Source organism: Phaethon aethereus, assembly GCF_964289735.1.
Source record: "Phaethon aethereus genome assembly, chromosome: 17".
NCBI classification, from domain to species: domain Eukaryota; kingdom Metazoa; phylum Chordata; class Aves; order Phaethontiformes; family Phaethontidae; genus Phaethon; species Phaethon aethereus.
The window spans coordinates 2,210,750-2,233,190 of record NC_138593.1 but is presented as its reverse complement, the minus strand read 5'-3'; the positions used below and the strand labels follow the sequence as shown (position 1 = coordinate 2,233,190).

The following is a 22,441-nucleotide window of genomic DNA, read 5'->3' as shown; positions in this document are numbered from 1 at the left end:
ATTTTGGAGACATTATGGCAGCTGAGCCCTGCATCCGGGCTGGGTTGCAGCAAGTTTTCCACAGGAGCCTGGGTCTTCAAGGGAGCCAAGCACCACTACTTCAACTATAGGAACGACAGTTCCTCGTAGCTCTGTAAAACGGCCGGGTCTGAGCACATACCCAGATGCGGGGTCCCAAGGGAGCGCTCCCTTCCAGGCTCAGAGTCACTTCCCAAGACAAAGCATTTGGATTTGTCCTCTCGGTTACAGCTAACACAGCTGCAAATATGATCAAAAATATCTAATCCTCTTAACTGCTTCTGCAGTTTGACTCCAGTCGCTGCAGAGGAAAATGCTGTGATTTCAGCACACTGCCTGCATTCCCACCCAGCTGCCTATAAACTTCAGCTTTTACACCGTTGTTCATTCCTCCCCGTTGATTTCTTGGAAGGAGGAGTAGGTGTTTGGCTCCTTGCTATGAAGCTGCAGGGGTATGTTAGCAGGGGGTGGAGGTCAGGAGCTCCCAGGCCCCAGGGCTGCACTCGGCTCTTGGTGCTCCTTCACTGAGCAGGCAGGATCCAGTTGGGATTTCTTCTTTGCCCCAGTGAAGCCGGAGCACGTTCGAAAGCAGCCAAGGAGAATTGATTGGAAAAAGCCCTTTTTGCTCCTCATGCAACCCCTGCACTTGCAGGGGGAAAATCTTGGCACGGCTGTGCTTGGACAAGACTGGCTGGCTTCTCCTTTGTCAGCACAGGGCTGCTGGCTGCAGCAGCATCTCTGTCTCCGGTGGAGAAATCCAGCTCACCCATCGCGCCTGGCCGCATCTCCCGCTCGGCTCCTCCAGCCCTCGCAGAAGGTTTTCCAACTGGGACTCTGCACAGACCATGGATTCAAGCCAACAGCACTAGGAGTTTCTCCAGCCTACATTAATTCTGCTTGCACTAAGATTACCAGTAGCATAGAGGAATTGTTCTAGGAGATCTAGTCACGTCTTATATGCTAGAGAGATTTACTGTGGTTTTCTTTTAGGTTCACAGAGCTCAGACACAGAGACCATGAAGTTGGTCCCCCCACCCCAGAGAGGAGCCCACCAAGAGTTTCCTTCACGTGCTTAAACCCCACTGTTCTACAGGGCAAGAGGATACATTTCGTCACCTAACAGCATCCCACATCAATAGAGACTAATAAATATCATGAAGTCACAAAGAAATAGAGACATGAGGGAAGAGAGAAACTGGGAGGCAGAGGCATGTAAAAAAAGTGTCAAGAACATCATCTTTGCATCCAGAAAACCAAGGTAGGTCCTACACTGATGTTGCCCTCCAAGGCCATTACCACCACATAGGGACACTTGATAATGGGTAAGAAAAACAGCTAAGTTGCAGTTTACCTCCAAGAAAAACCCTCCTTAAATGCACGCAGGCAGCCCGACTACTCAGTCTGGGGCAGCCAGGTGGGTTTTGCCACCTCCACCAGCATTAGGTGGAGCACCCGTAGCTCCCTGCTGAGCACAGGCGCCTGCGCACTCCCAAGCACAAACATGGGGGCTTCGCAGCCCAACTTAAGTACTTTTTAAAAGCACGACCACTCAGCAGCATGCAGAAGAGAAGCCTTGCCACTGAAGTGCTACCTTCAGATAACAAGGAGCATGCAGGGCCCAGCACCAGAGACCAGCACAGCCCCAGGGATCTCCGGTTGGGAATAACACAGATGCTTAATGCCACACAAGTGAGACAATAGCTCATCCTCAGCTCCCTGCCCTCAAGCCCACAAACCCAGATAACCTCTACAACCACAAAATCATCGCATTACTGAGCCTATGCAAAAGCCCAACATCTCAGTCTCCAGGTGAGCTCAGGCGTGTCTGCTCAGAGCACAGCTCCCACCAGCGAGCAGCAAAGCTCTCTGCTTCACCAGCCCCAGCGCAGCTCAGGAAACCCTCCACGAAGAGCCCCCACCTTCCCCAGAGCCAGCTCCAGCAAGGCAGGAGCCCCTCCAGGTGCAGCTGCTTTATAGCGGCAGTTGGCCCTGAAGAAGGTTTAACAGGGACCAGTTTCCTGGTGGGGAAGTAAACATGGTTCTGCAGTGTTTGATGTTTTTGACCTGCTTGGGATAGGAGGAGTTTGACTCTCCAGCTCCCCGTGAGAAGGTGGAAGGAAACCATGCGAGTGTCTTGAGTTTTGTTGTCTAACTCAATTAACCAATTACTTCCAGGTCAAGAAGGGGCAAAGCTATAAATGCTGCTTGCTGCTATAAATAATGTTTGCTCAAGGGTGGTGTGGGAGCAGGAAGTGTTAGGTGTGGGGTTGTAACTTGGGCTTGAAATGAAAGCAAGTATCACCAATTGCTTCCTGCTTTGAGCAAACCTGTCACTATTTTGTTGTTGCCCCTTGGAGGCTGAAGTGAACCGGTGTGCAGAGCTGTCCCATGCCTTGGGAAATGCGTGCAGGAATTCAGGTTAGAGAATGAATACAGAAACATCCCTCCTGTGCTGCAAAACTTCCCTCCAGACACTGCTGAGTGTCCTGGTGTAGGACCTGCTGTGGAGAGCTGGACCAGCTGGATGGGTCTGCCTTTAAAATACAATTATTAGACAAAATGGCCATTTATGTAAAAAAGGAGGAGGGGAAATAAGCCTAGGAGAAATTGAGTGAGTTTCTTAAAGCACAAATGAGAACAGACGCGTTGGCTGGTACAGATCAAGGCAGGAATTTTCCGCGGGTCCTTAGGGAATTGGTCTCCAGTGAAAAGGTAAATGGAGCGGAGAGCGGGTGGTGGGTCGGCAGCATGCTCCCTTGGGGGTCCCGGGCTGGCCGCGGCACGGGCGGAGGGAGCACGGCCTGGCCATGGGGTGCTCCAGCTGCTGGGATGGGGATGTTTGCCTGTGGAGCTGCTCCGTGTCTGCTCTCCTAATGGCACCGCATGAGGTTTTTCTAGGGCACAAACCAAAGAGACGTCACCTCACCCGGGACCTCAGCTCCTAAAAGAGCAGAACCAGTGTCAGGGAAGGCACTAATTGGCGTTAAGGGACAGGTTCTTCCCAAGGGGCAAATTAGCCCACTGAAACATTAATGAGTCCCTGGAACCATGTGAAATGGAGCGATGGCAATGAGGCATCTCAGCTCAAACTGCCGTACCCGCGTCTGGCCGGGCTGCACCGGGGCTCTGTGTGCTGCTGCTGCTGGGCTGGCCCCAGCAGGGCTCACGGAAACCCGTCTGCAGAGAGACCGGGGGTGCTGGAGCTCAGCTGGCTGCGGGTCTCACGGGCGCTGCATCCCGTCCCCCCCAGCAGATCCTGCTCGGCGCTTGGGCAGGTACCCTGCAGGTGCTGGAGGTGGCGGGTGGGAAGCCCTCCTCGCCGTCAAGTCGTGCCCCACCGAGCAGCGCTGCTTCTGCCTCCTGCTCATCTGGACTTTGCTGTTTGCTTACAGGGAACCTCCCTGGTGCGAAGCAGTGACCACTGAGCCCCGGGCCCCACCTCACTCCCCGCTGCCCTACATTTCCCTTACAAGCAGGGGAACGCGGCCCTTTCTGTCCCTGCCGTCCCTCCGTCTGCGGGCGCCGCTTCTCCCAGCCGACGAGAAGCCGACCCATCACCCTGTCTAACCGCCTCTCTGCTCCGCTCGCTCAGGAACAGCTGCTGGAGTGAATCATTTCGGCATCCTCAAAGTGCGGAGGACTCTGCCAAGCTTCGTGCGGCTTCTGGCTGTCACTCTGTTCCATTTGTGTTTCTCCCTGGCCATTTTAGATCCCGCAGCCTTTCCTGTGGTCCCCGATGACCCTCGCACGAGCAGGTGGGTGCTCTCACCGCAGAGGTGCAGAGCTGACCTTGGAGGCTCTTGGACTCCCTTGGGTGTTTTTGCCGTTACCGTCCTGCCCACGTACGCAGAATCGCGAGTCGTTTTGCTGTCCCGTCCCCTCGCTGCCAGCCTGCGAATCAGGGACTGTTTGCAGAGAGGGAATGGCAGGATCCAGTGAAGTTCACAGAATGCCCTGGCACCAGCAGCCCTTTGGGGGAGAGCGTGTCCCCCGTTTCTTGCTGCTGCTGGAACACCTCCTCTCCGTTACTGCCACGTGGCAAGTGGCAAGTGCCAAGGCAGAGCTTTGTCCTAAAGCACGCTCTGATGCCACTCCAGCACCCAACACAGCACTGGCAGAGACAGTAAAACCCTTTTACTGTTCATTGGGGAGGGGTTGTGTGTGTCCGTTTCCATCATGATTTAAAAAATAAGTCTATTTTAAGGATTTTAATCCTAGCAGGAGCTTGGCCAACCTCAGCTGTCCAGTGCTTGGGGGAAGTTTTCTGCTTGCTGCAACCTACTGTGGTGATACAGAGTCATCAGCCACAAAGCTGACCTGTTGTTCGAGTTGCAGATGTCAAAACTTGACCGCAGGCTGGAGAGGTCTGAGCACCGCTGTGTTTTCCAGGCACTCGGGTGCCCGGATGACAGGTAAGGAAGAGTGACGGAGCGGCCTTCGCTGGGCCTTTTCCCTTCACCACGAGCGGGCTTGAGCCACACCAGCGCGGCTTCTGCCCTGCAGCCCCACCGTGGCAGTCCCGCATGGGAGGGTGCCATCAGCCTGGAGGGAGCCCAGCAGACCCTCAGCAGCGAATAAACACCCAGATGGACACTGCAGGGTGCCTTGCCACCAAAGATGATTTTAAGAGAAGCTGGAGGGCAGTCAAGGACTGGGGGTAATTTGGTTTAACACAAAAGTATTCAACAACCCTTGCTTTTTCTGCATGAGCTGCTCGCTTCTCGTGAGCCAGAGATAATCACCCTGCCTTATCTGCACACATCAGCTCAGCTGAACCAAACTTCCCCCCAACCCAAACATGACAAAGAGTTCGTCTGGACAGCTTTGCCTTCGAGTTAAATAGCAGAAGACTCCAAAAAGAGTAAGTCGCATGTTTTATCGTTCCCCCTGCCCTCTCCTCCCTCCACTTCCAGTTGAATACACAAACAAAAATACTGCACGCTGTTTTAATTTTCAATCACATTTTTTGAAAATCAATTCTAAGATACAGTACAGCATCTTAGTGTTCTACACAAAGCAAGCTTTCAGCAAAAGGTCAGAGGATCTTAGATGGTGTAAAAATAGATCTTAAATAAAATAGTTTCTATAGGAGAGCAAGCTGTGTTCTACATCTCTAGGTCCTTAGAATAATTTACAGAAGGCAGAGGCCTGGTTGTACAATCCACACACTAGAAAAGAGTTAGTGTACATTCATGCTACAAAGTTAGAAAAGGTAGAAGTTCCAGATGATTGGGGCAGATCCCCAAACCCAAGCAGTGGATGCAATGAGTGCACGAACAAGCGCTCTGTATTTCCAAGTGAGGAAGTTCAACGCTTCCAGTTCATGAAGTCAGGAAGCAGCTTATAACAACTTGCCTTCCGAGAGTCATTCTATTTTTTCTAACTCGTTCCTTTCACTAGGCCAAAAAGAACAACTTCTAGCAATAAAGGACTAGCTGTTTTATTTCTTTGTTCCAGTTTGGAGCTGGTTGAAGTCAGAGCTCTATTTTCAGTGTTACAGACTAAGATCATGGCTGTTCCTGCAGTTCGAACAACGGAAAAGGATCATACTATGGCCTGAAGAGACAACTGTGGGATTCCCCCAGCCATTTTTAATAAAGGATTAGCCTTTAAACGCTCAGATTGCTGAGCGCAACACAGCAACCAGGACAGTCACTTCTGCAGCCAGGGTAAAACTCTTCCAAGCCTGGTATATACTCTAAGTGAAAATCAACAAAAAGAAACCACCCAGATTGTCCTCAAATTTCCCTTACGGGACCTGCGTACCTTTGGGGCAAAGAACACAAAAAGTTTTGCCAGCCAAGATTCTGGCCAGAGACATGTTTTGGAGCAGAATGGGCGGCGCTCTGTGATCACGGTAAGCGGATACAACAGCCGCATCTAGCGGCGAGGGTCCGGTTGCAGGGCTCCGCCGCAGACCTGAGCGCAGCAGCCCTGCAGCTACGGCAAAGGCTGGGTACAGGCGTGTAGCAAGCGAGGTTTTCAAAACGCTGCGTTAGGCATTCTCCTCACCTCGTTTTGAGGCTAGCAGCACTGCAGCTCATGCCAACACACCCCTCGTGCAGCTCATGGAGGGAACGCATACGCACCGCCCTCCGGGAGGGTGGGAACGTTGTGGCAGCCGTTAGTACGCAACGCGTACCAGTCTTCGCAAAGATGGCTCAATTTGATTTGTAGACGTGCCTGTAAAATGACCATGTTAAACAGTTTCCAGAATATAAAACTCTTCATGCTTTCTGCCCCAAAAGGCAGCAAGCGCTGGCCTTTCAAAGGCCATCTTTAAAATGAAGAAACAGATAGTAGCAAAAGTGAGTCCCTTTAAAGCGTTTAATATCCCAGATTACAAGCCTTTAGGACTCATTTAACTTCTTACACCACTAAGATGGTTTATTTTCCACACCTCACTCCTTTTTATTTCCAAACTATAGTTCTACTCCTTGCACTAGCAGTTCTGCACATAGTAAAAGGAGATGTATATAATCTAATTTACACTGTTTCTTAAATAAATTAATTTCTTAACTGAGAATACTTTTAATCCAGGAGGAGAACTGGAGAAGCCTTACACTCTGGGCCTAGCCTACTCTATAGCATCCCCTTAGGAATGCGATGTTTAACACATACACACCCACCCACCCCAAAACAGTACACTCTCCAAGAAGAAAGTCAAATGCATGATAGGAGGGGCTTTGAAAAGGTAGGAAGGCAAAATGATCATTAAGATCTGCCTAAAAATAGCTAAATAGTGCAGTGAAATGCTTTTAAATACCACAGACACCTCCGTTGACTGGCAGCCAGTTTTACGAGCAGCTCTGAAGACAATTTCTAGCTGAGCTTTAGTGAACTGGGCATTCCCAGCCAGAGTCCCGAGAGGCGAGCCTGGCCTACCACCAGTTTCAGGGTAGGAGCAGGGTGTTCCAATTTTCATTTGCCCCTCTTGCCACGGCCTCTCCTGGAAGAAGGTTTGCCTGTGCCCCCCGCAGCGGAGCTGGCAGAAGATGCCACTGCAATGTTGATCTGTCCTTCCTGAATCTCCTGTCGGGTCTCAGCTGGGAGGTGATTGATTTTCTGTTGTGTCTCTAAGTAGAACATGACATCCCGCAACTGCTCCTGGATCTCAGAGATCTGCAGGTCCTTCTGTTCGCAGGTTTCCTTTAACACTCTCTCCTCCTCCTTTAGTTTATTCTGAAGCAAGGCTTGATTCGCTCGCAGACACTTATTCAGTTCTTGCTCCTCTTTCAGCTCGTTGGAAAGTTTAGCCACTTTGTTATTCAGCTGAGAACACCTTACAAATAGAAGCACATGTCAGGAACGCAGTGCACTATACCAAGATCAAACACCACTGCATCCTTTTTATTTCCAAGCCCTTAGGGCAACTGACACCCAGCCCCACCAAGACCACCTGGAACTTGGTTTTCTGGCAAAAGATCACAGAATCACTAAGGTTGGAAAGGACCTTCAAGATCATCAAGTCCAACCGTTAACCCAACGCCACCATGTCCCCTAAACCATGTCCCGAAGCACCACGTCCACACGTTTTTTGAACACTTCCAGAGATGGTGATTCCACCACCTCCCTGGGCAGCCTGTTCCAATGCTTGACCACTCTCTCGGTGAAGAAATTTTTCCTAATATCCAATCTAAACCTCCCCTGGCACAACTTGAGGCCATTTCCTCTTGTCCTGTTGCTGGTTACTTGGGAGAAGAGACCAACACCCACGTCAAAAAACAGATGGGAAAGGGGAGGCAACACAGGAGGACTCTGAAGTGCCCCCAGGATCTTCTACCCAGCTTAAGGCTTGGTAGCACCTGCTTGTCTGTATGGTGTTACCTGCATATGGAATAGGATGTTGTGAAGCAGAGTTCCTTCCCTTCCTTTTTCCCCTCCAACTGCATCACCCAGCTGGAGAATTCTTTCTCTTGCAAGTTGGGCAATTCCATCTTGCACCAATGGCCAGAGGCAACAGACAGGGTGTATGTGTGAGCATGGGACTGTAGGCCGGAACACACACCTGCAACTTTTGGAATAGGCGCCAAAAAGGGCAGAGATTACATGGGGTCCTTAGCGAGCTGAGGACAATCAAGGACTCCCAGATGCTGGCTCTCGCCACACTCCGAGTACAAGACTCGGAAGATACCACTGCACTCGGAAGCAAGATGCTCCCACAAGGATATCAGTATGTTTCATGTTTCACAGACAGTGCTTCCCTGCTCCTAACAACTCAGTGCTTTTACCCTCAGAGTTTGCTGGCATCATACAGAGATTCCTTTCCACCCATCAAGGTGAGCTGCATGAACCACAGCTCACTAGCCTGAGTTCCCTGCTGCAAGCAGGACTGCTGGAGAGGCAGCAGCACCAGGGGTTAGAGGAACAGAGCATGCAGTCCCACCTAGGGAACTGCACCACACTGATCTGCACAGCCCCCGTGCTTGATGTCTTTTATCTAGGCACTTCCCAAGATCTACATTTTTCTCTGTGCTGGGTGAGATGCCTCTGTTGAGCTGCCTTTCTTCTCTTTGGATGTATCTGCCAACTGCAAAACAGACTGGCGTCTACTTCCGAGCAGGCAGAGGAAGGATTACTGAATGCTAAATACGCAGACCACAAAAAAAAAAAAATCTGAGCCCAAAAGCTGTGTTCCGCTCAACAGGCACTTTCAATTTGTGAACACCTACAGAAATTAGAGGGTTTTTTTTTTAAAATAAGCTGTCTTCTCAGTATACCAGTTTAAATAGCTCAAAATTGCCCAGGAATAGCAAGATTTTTTTCTTTTTGGATGTCAGTGCACGGAGTTTTAATGGCTGCATGCAACTAAACCTGGCAGTGGTACCCACTTCCTTTCGACAGACTGCTTTTCTTTGAGCAAGTCATTCAGCCTCTGTTCCAGACTGTCACATTTCTCAATGGTCTCTTTAAATTTGGTCTTCATGTTGTTAATCTGTAAAAACAAACACACAGGCATTTCAAAGAGATCAAAGTCCTCTGCGCTTTCATTATGACATTCATTTTTCTGGAGGGGTTTCTAGACTTTGACCAATTACTATATCCAGGTAAGCAAAAGCTTCGAGTCAAGAAAAGGTTTAATTCTGATGAAGACTCACTGCATTACACTTCACAGTTCCACACAAGGAACCACGTTGCCGTGGGAGCTGCTCACACAGAACAGCAACTCAAGCTGCAAATCTGTGCCAGGCACCCCATTCAAACAAAAGCTGCATCAGATCCTTAACTTCTTACTGGCTGCAGTTAAGCATTCATTTAACCATTCTCTCAGAGGTTTTTGTATCCGTAAGCAAACTTAAATTTTCATCTTAAGGCTTTATACTGCTGGGCTTTTGCTCATTTTAAACTAAACCTAGAATAAGTATGGTCAAAGTCAGAAAATTAACATGCTACTTTGCTCAGCACTGACTCAGCAGCTTGCTGTCATAAGGCAGTGACCTACTGACACGGATATCTTACTCATGCAAAACGCAAACAGAAACACACGTACATGGGCTTCCTCTTCCCCTCTACTTCACAACTCGAGACTGCTACTGCTGAAGAAAAGCCAGCTCTCGTTCTCTAGGCACTGCACAGAACACGTCAAAATCTCCAACATAAGACTAACAGGAGACTTATAGACAGAAATACTTGTTTCCCCTATATTAGTGTCAAAAGCACGCCTGCATGTAGTGGAGGCAGGAATTTAAAGGAAAAATGCTTTCCTGGAGGAGCAATCTGGATAAATGTCAGTGTCAGCACACATGGTGCCTTCACTGATGCCAGAGTCAGTGCAGAGCAGGTTTTAAGCCTTCCGGCCTTAATCACTGAATGTTTATGCAGCTGATGGTTAATTTGGGGAAGTAGCCTGAGCACTGATAATGGAATACACTGCATGGTGGCACTGATCCAGACCAGACTTACGTGGAGCAAGTGCCATGAATAAAACTGTAAGGATCTTTAAACATGAAACCACATTTAGGGCATACATCATAGTTGTTTCACTTTGAAATTGGTTTGTGGATCGCATTTCCTGGTCACGTGCAAGACAATTTTTGATGTATCTTTTCCTTTTAGAGGGCCCTCCATAAGATTTCTGGGACTGTTCTTTAGACCAAGGTCAATGACCACTATTTCAATAATCATAATTTCTACATTTACAATGCTACTTAACTGCAGATACTAAACGGTTAATTAGAAGTCATACGGAAAGTTCAGTTAAGGACTCAGCCCTAAATCCTGACTCACTTTAAACCTAGTTGAAAGGATCTATGTAGACCGAAAAGCATTAAAATATTCTCACTGGATTTTTGCTCACGACGTTTTGAAGCAGCCCTGCCTACAGAATGCTTCATAGGACAAGACTCTGAACTTTTCCCAAAGGGTGATGAGAGAGGTAGGGGATCAAAAAGAAAGGGCAAATCTTTATGCATGTGCAGCAGAAAGACAGCTTCCACTTTCTGCAGCAGAGCAAATTAAAGTCATATTGTCTGTGCTACACTAACCTTCCCTAGAGATACACGTCAGTGTGAGACGGATGGCATCGGTGAGCAGGGATCCTGCAGCAGCACGGACTTGTTTTCACCACTGCTGCAGTTTCCCGAGCAGCACGTTTAAATCAACCTTCAATCTAGGAGGCAATCTACCTACTTCTGCACCACCGAGCAGCAAATTGCTAGATCTGAGCAGCGAGATAAGGGATACGTCTTGGAGCCAATTTTCTCAGCTGGTAGTGAAACAGGCTATGCGAGGCCACGTCACGCAACATTCAGGCTGTATGTTGCTCCATCTCCCATTTAACTTAACAGTGTTTCAGCAGAGTTTCTTTCACACATGCCCAGAGCAGAGCTCACCTCTTCAGCCGTATCCTTTTCTATTCGGACAATCTTGTTTTCCCAATAGATTCGCTGCGATTCCAGCTGGCTTGTTAGCAAGTATGAGTACTATAAACACAGAAGATACACACAGAACAGTCAGCTTTTACGTAAGGGTGGCTACGCTGATTAAGAAGCCCAAAGGGCTCCAATATACAAATCAATTTAATCAGATGAAATTGAGCATATAGGACATTCTGGACATACGTGCAAACTGCAGATCCAGCAGATGCATTTCACCAATTTGATTTCAAAATCAAATCTCTTCATTTTTTTTTGAAGTCAAGGAAAGCCTTTAGAACACAACAGCAAGGATCAAGTAAAAGTTCCGCCAAGCCATACCCAGCATCCTGCCAACAACTTTTTGAAGAGGAGACAGATTTTTCACACTAGTAGCGATAACTCTGTACAAATTTTACACTCCACAGGAAAATGAAGCATCAACCATCCCTGTCACGAGAGTCTGAGATCTCAAAGGCTGAGTTGCCAAGTTCCCCATCACAACCCAAAACCCAAGGCAGAAGGGTATGTGCACACATCTAGCTTCACTGTACGAACGTGTCTGGGAAAGCAGCCTCAGCTGTGTATAACTATTCACAATTACTGTTCTCCAAAAAGTACGGCCCATTCCAAAGTTATTTTGGCAACTGAACAAGGATATATGCCTTACATTCCATCTTTTCCCTGCTGGTTCTCAAAATGAGTTATGAGAAGGTTGAAAAACGTGATCATTTCTTATCATCAGGTTAATAAGCACCCAGTTAGGCATTCACTACAGAATTAAACACGTGCAAAAAGCCTTGAATGCTCTCAGTAATATTAGAGTGCCAAAATACACTGGCAAATTCATTCTCTTTAGAAACATTCAGATCTCACAAGCGAGAGAGGTCTTGCATGCTTTAAAGCAACCAACCTCCCAAAAGAAAGGGTTAAAAATAGCTGGTTTAGCATCTAAGTCTCACTCAGAAAATTCATGGAAAAGCAACCAAATATTTATTTGAGCAATAAGCTTATGAAGTCTGGTCTCTACAGGCTGTTCCTCCTCAGATACACCGCAGCATCATTTTAGCTGCATTAGACACTAGGGTATCTCCTCAGTGGAGCAGTAATTTTGAGTTTCTCTCTTTTACCCTTCCAGTTAGGATAGGAGAAGCTGGCCAACAGGTACAAAATAATCACTATCTCTTCAAAAGAAGGGAGAAGGACAGGCTGGTATCAGGTGAGCCTGTCAGCTTTCTTTGATAACCAAAGTAAGCACGGAGCTATGGATTCCTACAAACCAACTCAGTTTACAAGTTAAACTACTCAAACTGACAGTTCCATACATATCCTGGCTCTTAAGCCAAGTCACAGATCCACTAGGAAGGGTCTGCTGAGTAAGTCTAGGCATTTGGAGCCATTTTTCTCTCCAGTGACCTGAGTGTTTTTAGCAGCGTAACCAGCTAATCTTCAGTCTACCAGCGAACGCAGGATGAAGCTGCAGCGAGCTTACACTTAGCTGCATTGGCTCTGCAGAGCCAAGAAAAAGGGTTTTTGGTGGTTTTGTATTTGTTTGTGTTTTTTTTTTTTAAAGGGCAGTAAAAACATCCTGCTTCTGCCTGAAGATGATTGCCTACATGCAGGGAGCAGGTCTGCTGCATAAGCTGATGTAATTTTCCTGTAGTCATATCTGGATTTGAAACACTTCCACACAGCAGCACAATGCAGAGTCCAACCAGAGTCCAAAATATTTACCTCTAATTGTAAGGCATCAATTTTCTCTTCCTGACACATATCTCCCTCGCACTCATACTGAACTATCTTCCCATCAGTTTTACTTGCAACCAGTCGATGGACATAGTTATCTGAGGAGAGAAAATTCAACCACAGGGAGTTTTAGCTTAAGAACACCCAGGTTGACACCAGTGGAAATACTTTATGCAGCACAATTAACCATGCAGACTGCTGTAACAGCATATCAGCAAGGCAGAAAGCCAACACCAGATGTATTTGTTATTTAGCAGACTTTGCACAGACACCTTACAGGATATTTATCACAACAGCCCATTCCCATACCTCAGGGCAAATTGATGGAAAGGGAGTAACAAACACATTCCACAGAGACTACAGGACCATCCCTGTTCATTACAGAATCATGTTCTCCCTCCTCCATCTGCTACAGACCCATGAAAACTACTATTAGAGACGACATAGATGTTCCCAAAAGACAAGGTATTAGTAGAGATGCAAACCCCTTCGTCTCCAAGCAAACTCTACCGCAAATACTCTTACTAAGGGGTCCCGAAAACTGTTTTACAAACAAGGTCATCCTACAAGAGGGAAAGACAGACTGCTTACCTCCAGCATAGTCCCAGACTCTGTGGTTGGTCAACTGCATCGCATAGGTGTGCTGGGTCTCCTCAAAGTGTTTGTAAGCGTGTCGACTCACGTACCGGCCACAGCCTATGTGCCCACATATTAAGCAGATCCAAAGGTTCTGTCAACAGAATGAGAAAGCTCTGTACGTATAATACTGTCAAGCAGTGGTACCAGCACTTTGAGAAAGTGTGATCTGACACCAATGGCCTGCTGATGCTGTGTACATCCAGGCACTTCCTTAGAAAGCAAACAGCGTTTGCTTTTCCCCCTCCTTCTTTGAAGCCTTGCTCAGCTGGACAGCTAAAGAGAAGGAGGTACCTGCTCATTCAAGCCAATTACCAGCCTGTAGGTGCTGGGTATATTGACAGATCACCACAAGCATGGATGGAAGAATGGCTTTGACTAATGAATGAGGCACTTCAGCAGGACCACAAAAGCAAGCTCTGAAGAGCGCAGACTAGCAGGGACAACCAAGTTCAGTGTTAGTTCAGCTGCCTGCTATCATACTCATCACACACGATCAGCTTATGTGCTAATACTTCTTTCTAAGAATCACAAACATTTGTCAGAACAGGAAACCTGGGAGGTAAGATCCTTTCCCAGTACTGATTCCAACTCAAAAGGAAAGCAGATATACCACTGACTGGTAGAATCAGCCACAGAATTAAACACAAAAGCAACCAGAGCAGCTGTGCAGCCAGATCTAGTCTAGATCTCACTCACCATCCACCCACCTACTTACTTCTTGAACTCCACACTCAAAACACTTGTTCTCTTCCACTGGCTCAGGCGTTTGGCAGTATCTGCAGACAGGACACCTAGAGGGCAATAAGCATCATGATTAGACACAAGGAGCTTCATCTTAGTATTACGGTAATTAAAAAGAGAGCCAGAGAGCTCAAAGAAAATGCCTTATGAAGCGAGACGCTCCTTATGTGTGTGCATCTCTCGGCTCACATTTACCCCACTCAAATTTGCCTCCGTTCCACACAAGGCTACTGTTTGTAAAGTCAGTAAGTGACAGAAGAATGAACAACAGTTCTTCCGAAGCCGTTTCACAGTCTCAGCTTGATCTGGTTTTGCTGCAGTCCAGGTGTAGAGAACATCTGCAACCAAAAGCCTCAGTGGGGCTGCCAGCAACCTCAGCCTCTGCCAGTAAGCAAAAAAGCCACGACCGAGCTCTAGAAACACTTCCCTGCCTCAGCCATAAACATTGCAAGAAGCACTTGTATAGATGCGTTACGCATCTCTAAACATTGCTCCTCCGGACCGCTGCCAACTGATATCTTCAGTTCTCCATTACCTGCAGGGTTTTATGCAGCAGCTACACACTGTGGGGGAAGGATGGTGTAACTACACACTGCTGAGGACAGCTGAGTAACAGAGGGAGGTACCTACACTTTGCAAACATACCTTAGTACTTAAAGCAACCCTAAGGAGATGAGGGGATACTTCAATATCACCCTAACCCAATGGATTCAGTCAGCCCTTCCAGGAGGAACATCCTGTAAGCGTACCCTAAAAGAATCAGTAGCAGGCACCCCGCTATCATCTCTTTTCAAACTATACCACTGTGCTGTCAGGAAGACAGAAGACCCAAGACCAGAAGGAACCTTCGTCCAGACTCTAGGCACAAGAAGCTCATCTAGGGAGCGAGGTAACTGAGGCTGTGCATCCTGTTGCCAGGACTGTTTATGTATTTTTCATTAGCTGCTGGATAAGCTACAGAAATATTCAAGGGAGGAGACAACTGGATTGCAGTCAGCTTTCTATACAAATTCAGGCACTTACAGCCTCTGTGGCGCCTAAGCAAAGTGGACAGGGATTTTCTTTTATCGTTCTAGACTGGGAACATAAGTTCTGCTTAAATTGTATATTAGATATTTAAGTGCTATTTTGGATCTTGCTCCTACACTGGCTAAGCTCCACCGCTTCAAATTTAAACTGGTTTTGATTTATGGAGCAAAGCAACCCATAAACTTGAATAGCTACAAATCTGATTAATCTTACCGAGGTTCTGTTACTTGGGCTTACAAATGATATACAGAGTGCTAAAATCTTCCTCACACTCCATCAGAGAGAGAATCAAGCAATCAGTGGTACCAGTGGCAGAGAAGAAAACACAGTAAAGATCGGCAGCCTTCTGCTGCAGTATCTATGGCTGCCTGATGTGCAGTAGACCAGCAGACAGTGTCCAGAAGGGTGCAAAATATGCACAGCTGACAGCAGCACCTGGGTGCCAGGCAGGGGCTCTGCAGTCAGGAGCTTGGACACACCGAAATCCCTGTCTACAGAGACTTGAAGGATGGTAAGAGCAAGAACAGGAAAGGATTAGCAGTAGCAAAAAGAAGAGCTGCTTTAAGGACAGATACAGGTCCGTCCCCCAGCACCACCCAGTGCCACGGAGGGTCACCCAGAGGCAGAGATGTGGGTGCCTTACCCCAGCCAGGATGATGGCCTCCCATCGCTCAGCCCATGCCCACCCTGAATGATACAGCCTGTCTACAGCAGCTGCCTCCCTTTCCCGATTCACTGAGTGATCTTGCCATCACCCCTTCCTTCCCTGCCTCCCTTCCCAGCCCTGCTCTCCTGCACACCTGCTCTTTCCCAGTTCTTCATCATCCTCGCCCAGTGTCTAAGTAAGACAGCGTGGCTGCAGGGCTCCCAAAAGGATTCCTAAGCTCCAGCCAGATGTGCAGATCTGTCTACAGCACAGCCTCACTTGTGCTGAGGAAACCAGCAACCGAACAGACACACCAGACCGAGTGAAACAGGGCTGTGTGTGCATCCAGTGCTGTCTGCCCCACTATATTTATCCTACAATATTTTAAAATAATCAGCATTACTCTACAACTCCCTTCCTGCCTTAGCAGTGAGGCCCACAGGAAACATTGTTCAATTACTTCTGTTGGGGAGATTTCTCTCTGGAAGTCCCTTAATGGGGGCGGGGGGGAAGGAAAAAAAAAGGAACATTAGAACTTGCAGTAATTCCTGTCCCCACACTCTGATGAGCAGAACCAGTCTTGTCAGCATGTAACCACCACACTCAAACAGGGTTTTAGATGTGGAAATAAAGAAAAGCCTCTTACGTGGTGTCCTCCCACCGCTGCAGACACTGGCTATGAAAGCTGTGGTTACACAGAGTGGTAAGGATCCCGTTCACAGACTCATCCATCCTCTCCAGACACACTGTGCACTTTGGGAGCTCTGTCAGATCCATCACAGGCAGGCTGGCCCCCTTCAAAAGAACAAGCAGAGACAAATTGCTCAGCACCTTCCAGTCACCATAAATTAAGCACCCACATAAGAAAACGTCAAACTTCTCTCCTGTTAGTGCTGGCACTGGGGCACAAAAACACTACAAAGTAATCCTGTGAGTCTACAGAGTGGTTAGAAATTTATCATTTAAAAAAAAAAAAAAGAAAAAAAAGAAAAAAGTGATCCACAACATTCAGTAGACCAAAGCCAGGATCCTCGTCACAGCACGGGCTCAGTGTGGCTGCTGCATCTGCAGCCAGCCCCATTCTGTTTTCTGGATTCACTAGATGTACCACCCACAGCAGGTTTAGGTCAGAGATGCTGCAGTGGCAAGGCATGAAGCCCACGAAGTCACCAAACTCTCTCAAGTAGCAACAGCACTGGAATGGGAAACGGAGTTTGGGTTGATACACTTGAACAGTTCTTGCAGCATTCTGCTCAGTCCAAATAATCCTGTTAAAATTCTCTGAAGTGCAGGGAAAACAAAACAAAACAAACTTACATCTTCTGATTTGAAGACTTCAGCCCTTTCCACATACACCAGCTGGCAAACATCCTCCTCTATAGAGTTGAACTGCCGGCCATTGCATGCCATATAAAAGCTATCTGCATCAGGCTGCGCACAAAACAAAGGAAGCCAGTTAAAAAGAGAAAACTCGCAGCTGATACAACTGAGGAAGAGGAGGAGAAATCTCCTGTATCCTCTCTTCTCTCCTCCACCAAGCCCTGTAATACCAGAGAAGATATTTCAGACAGTCAGCTCCTGCCAGCAGGCATTGCATTTTGGCACTGGGTTTAACGTTACCACTTGAAGACAAGTGAAGTTCACAGCAGCGACAGCCACTCTGATATTTGAGCATTCAGCAGGAATAACGGATTTCCCTTCAGCATCTGTTTTGCCCTTTGTCAGCAATTTCAGTGCATTTGCAAAGCAAATTTGGTCTCTGCAAAAATTTAAGAGGGCCACTTGTGTCAGGGAAAGGAACAACAATTTAACTGTGGGAAAGAATCCATTTCACTGGTCACAATTCAGGCATGCTCTGAACCATGCCCGAGAGTCCCTTGGAAAGAGGCAGAACCAAAACAAAACCTGTCAAATACATCATCCATTTTCACTGAGCAACCTCCCCAAACCTTTTCTCTCGCAAATGATCACACCAGATTGAGGCAAGTTAGCTGAATGCCATGTTCCTGGCAGAAGCATAAAGGCCCTTGAGATCTGCTTTTGCTACCTGCAGATACAGCCATTAGGAGTCACTGGGGAACAGGGCTTCAGGGAATATCCTAAGAAACAGGAATTTCAGGGGGAATTGAGTACAAATTTATGGATTTCGTGCAAGGCTGTTTAGCACTAGATATTCACCCGTGTAATTTGATACAGCAATATACAAAATGCTTCTTTGCAACTACTGCAAATAGCAGAAAATGCACACAAATACTGCTATCTGCACAACAGGCATGGGAAATGTCTCAGGCAGCATTCACGGATGGGGGAAACCTCTCCCCGAACACCAAAATTTTGCAGTTGGGAGAAGGAAAGGTACAAGTGAGAGGGTCAAAGGAATAATGGGCAGGGGAGAATGCTTAAAGCTACATGGTTCAAGAGGACCTATAAGCAGCAATCTGTGTTATCTGGTTATCAATTCATCCCTGGGCTCTCAGCTTTGGGGGCAACTGCCCTTTTCACACTGTATTGGCAGTGGCTGGGAGACCACCCAGCTCCTCAGAAAAGCAGGACAAGTCATTCCTAAAACACAAACGAAGTCCCACTGGCTGGGTCCTTTCTGTTTGGCATAGTACAATGCACCACTCTCTTTTTCAATATGCTCTGAGATCGCAGAGAGCTGTGTTATCCTTACAATTTTTTTTTAAATATCCTGCCAACAAGAAATAGGATAGCTAGAACATGGCAGACACTTGCCTCCAGGTCAAGGTGTGGGACTAACCTTAGTCAGCAGTCCTGGGAATTCTCTGGGCAATAGGACAGGACTGTTTCTCTGAGGGTAAAGTGCACTCTCGGCTAACAGGTGGCCAGCGAAGCCAGAAAGCACTCCTAAACAGCAACGGTATATGACAGTGCAGTCATTCCTACAGCAAAGGGACTTCCAGCTCTTACCTGCGAGCTAAACTTTATCAGCACCATGTACTGGTTTGGAGTGGAATCTCGGATGATTTTCATGTGCTCGATTACTTCATAGAAGGAAGCCACAAACTTCATCAGGTCATGGCTGGTCATTGTAGCAGGGACCGTGAGGATACACAGCATGGCGCTGCGTCTTACGTCTTCCTTTAAAGAGGTCATCTTGCTGATAAGACAACAGTGACACAACTTCATCTCGTTTCAGAGAGGAGAAAGGCATAGCTGCACGCATCACATTTCCAACAGCTGCACTTACTACAATAACTTTGTTGTCAATCTTAACGCTCTTTTGCACGTTTGTGAGAAGAGAAGAGAAGAGAAGAGAAGAGAAGAGAAGAGAAGAGAAGAGAAGAGAAGAGAAGAGAAGAGAAGAGAAGAGAAGAGAAGAGAAGAGAAGAGAAGAGAAGAGAAGAGAAGAGAAGAGAAGAGAAGAGAAGAGAAGAGAAGAGAAGAGAAGAGAAGAGCAGAGCAGAGCAGAGCAGAGCAGAGCAGAGCAGAGCAGAGCAGAGCAGAGCAGAGCAGAGCAGAGCAGAGCAGAGCAGAGCAGAGCAGAGCAGAGCAAGGGCTGTGGTAAGCATCCAACATACCCATGTGAAACTATTATTCTTTAGCAAGGATTAAACTGTGCAGCTCCAATAAACAATGGTTTTGTCAGGAATAATTTGACATCTGTTTTTCTATAAAAACAGTTGAAGTTGGCAAGCCACAGATGCTCAGAACTATTCCTAGAACAAGTGAGCAATGTTTGTTACTATTTCAAATGCCCACTTTGTGTCTCCCGATAGCTTTCGGCAAGACCTGAAATGGAAGTTCTCACACAATTATAAGGGGATGGCATGGAATTGTAATCCCTGAAATATGGGATGAAACCTCCCGCTGCAGACAGCTCCTCAGGCCTGCCACCAAGACCCCAGAGATCACAATTTAACTGTGGAATCCCTTGAGAAGCAGCTTTCAAATGTCATTTTTAAGGAACCTGCATTCGTCTTACACTCTGACAGCCCCTGCCACAAGCCCGTGCCACCTGGAGCAGTGTCACCTGCAGCTGGGAGACCCGGGCCAGCCTCGAGCTCCACCATTAACACAAGGTGCCATCTGCCATTCCAGCTGCGAGTCACCCTTCCTGTTTGTCCCAGCCCAGGAGCCACAGCCCTGGGGTGACCGACTCACCCTTCCGGGTGGTGGCATTATTCAAGAGCTCTGTTCCCACTAGAGCTACAATTAGTCAAGCATTCTTACTTTGTTTTGTACAGATGCATAATGCCGTGAACGATTTCAACTGAGGGATTCCCACTGAAGAAGGAAATCTGGTCAGGGAGCTGTTTTGAAGGAGAGTCTGGAGCAGCCTCACACTCCTTACTTTGATCATCATGTTTATTTTTGTCCTCGGCAGATGCAGTCTCTGAAGATTTTCTTCCTTCCATACCGGCTTTTGTTTCATCTTTTACAAATCAAAAGTTTCCACATTACTAATGGTGCATCAGAAATGTCTGCTGTTCCCTAAGCACAGCCTGCATGTACACAACGGCATCCCAAAAAGTCAAATTACAAATGAGACACCTCTCATCTTTGCTGTTCCAGGGGAAACTCCAGAGCTGCCAAACACCCACTCTGAGCCCCTGGCAGGAGCCGGCGCTGCAGATCAAGCTAGGAGAGTTTTGCATCGTGCCTGGTGAAATCCCAACAGGCACCAGTATCAACACAAAGCAACTGGGACACGCTTGCTGAGTAGGGGTGAGGAGCGGGCTGCTCCTTCTGCGCTGCTCTGATGGCAGCCTGGACATTTGACATGACTTGGAGCTTCTGTCTTGAAACTTTCCCTCTATCAGGGAATTTAAATGTCTGCAAAGCTGAACGGTCCCATTCCTACAAACCAGCAACACTGACAAGCAAAACTCCAACCAGCCCGCAGCATAGCCCAAAATAAATTAACCCTTTATAGAGTGGGAAATGTTCACCAGCAATAACCAGCTCTCCAGACCCCAACACACACTGCTGAACTTCTCTACTTGTTTTCCAAAGTGTGCAACTGACTCAAGACCTGCAAACCCAGCAGCACCTCCACCATCCCCACGCTGACAGACGGTTGCCACCGGCGGGGCCAGCGCCTGGGAAGCGCTGTGCTCCCCTTCCGCAATAGGGGGTCACCACGCAAGTGGGGTGGGCGACAACCACAGACTCAAAAAACAGTGTTCCCCACCCCCGAGGCTGGTACCTGGCCGCGGCTGGATGGTCTCGATGATCACGTCGGTCATCTCCCTGCGGCCGAGGTGCTGGTGGAGGATGGCCGCCCGCTCCCCGGGGCCTTTCCCCTCCAAACAGGACGGCACAGAGGCTGGGGCCGCCCCGGTGCTCTCCGCAGCCATCTCCGGAGCTGCGCAGGAAAAATGGCGCGTTGGGACAGAGGGGTGGGGACAGAGCCCCGGGACGGGGACCCACCGGCGGTACCGGGACGGGGACCCTGAGGCCCTCCGCAGGCGCTTTGGGGCCTGCGGACAGGGCACAGTTCCCTCCCCAGCCGCAGCGGACACGGCTGACCCGCATCTGGGCCCAGTCCCCCGGCGGGAGGGGAGGGAACCGGACTGGACCGGACCGGACCGGACCGGACCGGAGAGACTCACCAGCCGCGCTGTAAGCGAAGCCCGCAGGCAGCGGCGAGTGCTCGGCCAGCTCCAGCCGGATAACCACCAGGGACACGCTCATGGGCCCGGGCACCGCGGGCCGCCGCCACCGCGCTCCGAGGAGGCCAACGGAGATGAAGCACCGCTTCCGCCTCCCGCACCTTTCCCCTCTGACCCCGCCGGGGTCACGCCGGCGACGCGATGACGTAAGACGGCGACACGGCGGCGGCGGCGGACGACGACGGTGGTGGGGGCTGCGAGCGGCGCCCGGCTGCTCCTCGCGAGACTTCCAGGTGTGTTCTCGCGACACGTGGGGGCTGGGTTAAATGGCGTGGTGAAGCCTGCCCGCTTCCTGGCAAGGCCTTAGCCTGGACTACACCTAGGTGGGCCGTGACACCGGGGGGGCCGCGGAAGGGACTTTGTCCGTGCCCCGAGCCCCCCCCCCAGGCTGACTTCAGGGCTGAAAGGAGGGACGGGGCACTGGGGGTGGAAGGGGAGGGGGTGACAGTCCTGCCCAGGCAGGCCTGCACCAGAGCCACAGGCTTAATTTCTATGGCAATGTAGCCAAGCTGGAGCAAGCAGGCCCCATCCCCTTAGGCCAAAGCATCCCCCGTCCCCCCAAAAACCCAAACAAAAACCCAACCCTTTTCTTGCTTTCCTCTCACAGCCACCACACTGGTATCTTTCAGCTCAGGGCCATGCCAGGCTTTGGTATGGTTCATGTTTAAATTAAAAAAAAAAATTAAAAATGAAGGACAGCCCGGCCCTTGAAATTACTTTGCTTCATGGCATAGAGCTGTCCAAGGGTACCCCTGGATAATCACGACAACACCAGCATCCTATAGACCCTGTAACATGTATTTGAAACCCTCTCAGCATTGTCTGAATCATAGAAAAGTAACTATAGAACAACTGACTACAGGGATATCTGGATCAATAGACAAGCAACAAGAATATTTTAAAAATAGAGTCGCTTTGCAAAGTTCTGCTATGATTAGTAATCGGTTATGTGGGTGTTAGTGATTAGTCCAATTATGTTGTACCTGAACTTTTGAGGGGTGTTAAGGACCCTGTGTAAAACCGCATTCAGGTGCCCCAATTTGACTGGGACACTTCATACGTGTGAATAAATATTTACCCTTGTAATTCTATACTTTGTGTCCTAGCCTCTCTCCTCAGTCGGCACAGGCCAG

General features: G+C 48.5%; 1 protein-coding gene across 1 annotated transcript; it reads right to left on the bottom strand.

Moving 5' to 3' along the window:
• Window positions 1-6,939: 6,939 nt before the first annotated feature.
• On the bottom strand, window positions 6,940-21,330 carry BRAP (BRCA1 associated protein; the record flags this gene model as incomplete). The annotated part of the gene is made up of 12 exons (XM_082007652.1): window positions 6,940-7,300; window positions 8,850-8,953; window positions 10,851-10,940; window positions 12,606-12,715; window positions 13,209-13,347; window positions 13,972-14,047; window positions 16,319-16,467; window positions 16,990-17,103; window positions 18,604-18,793; window positions 19,867-20,068; window positions 20,843-21,001; window positions 21,249-21,330. The coding sequence occupies 12 exons, from the start codon at window positions 21,328-21,330 to the stop codon at window positions 6,940-6,942; spliced, it is 1,776 nt and encodes a 591-aa protein (XP_081863778.1).
• Between the last annotated feature and the right edge of the window lie 1,111 nt (window positions 21,331-22,441).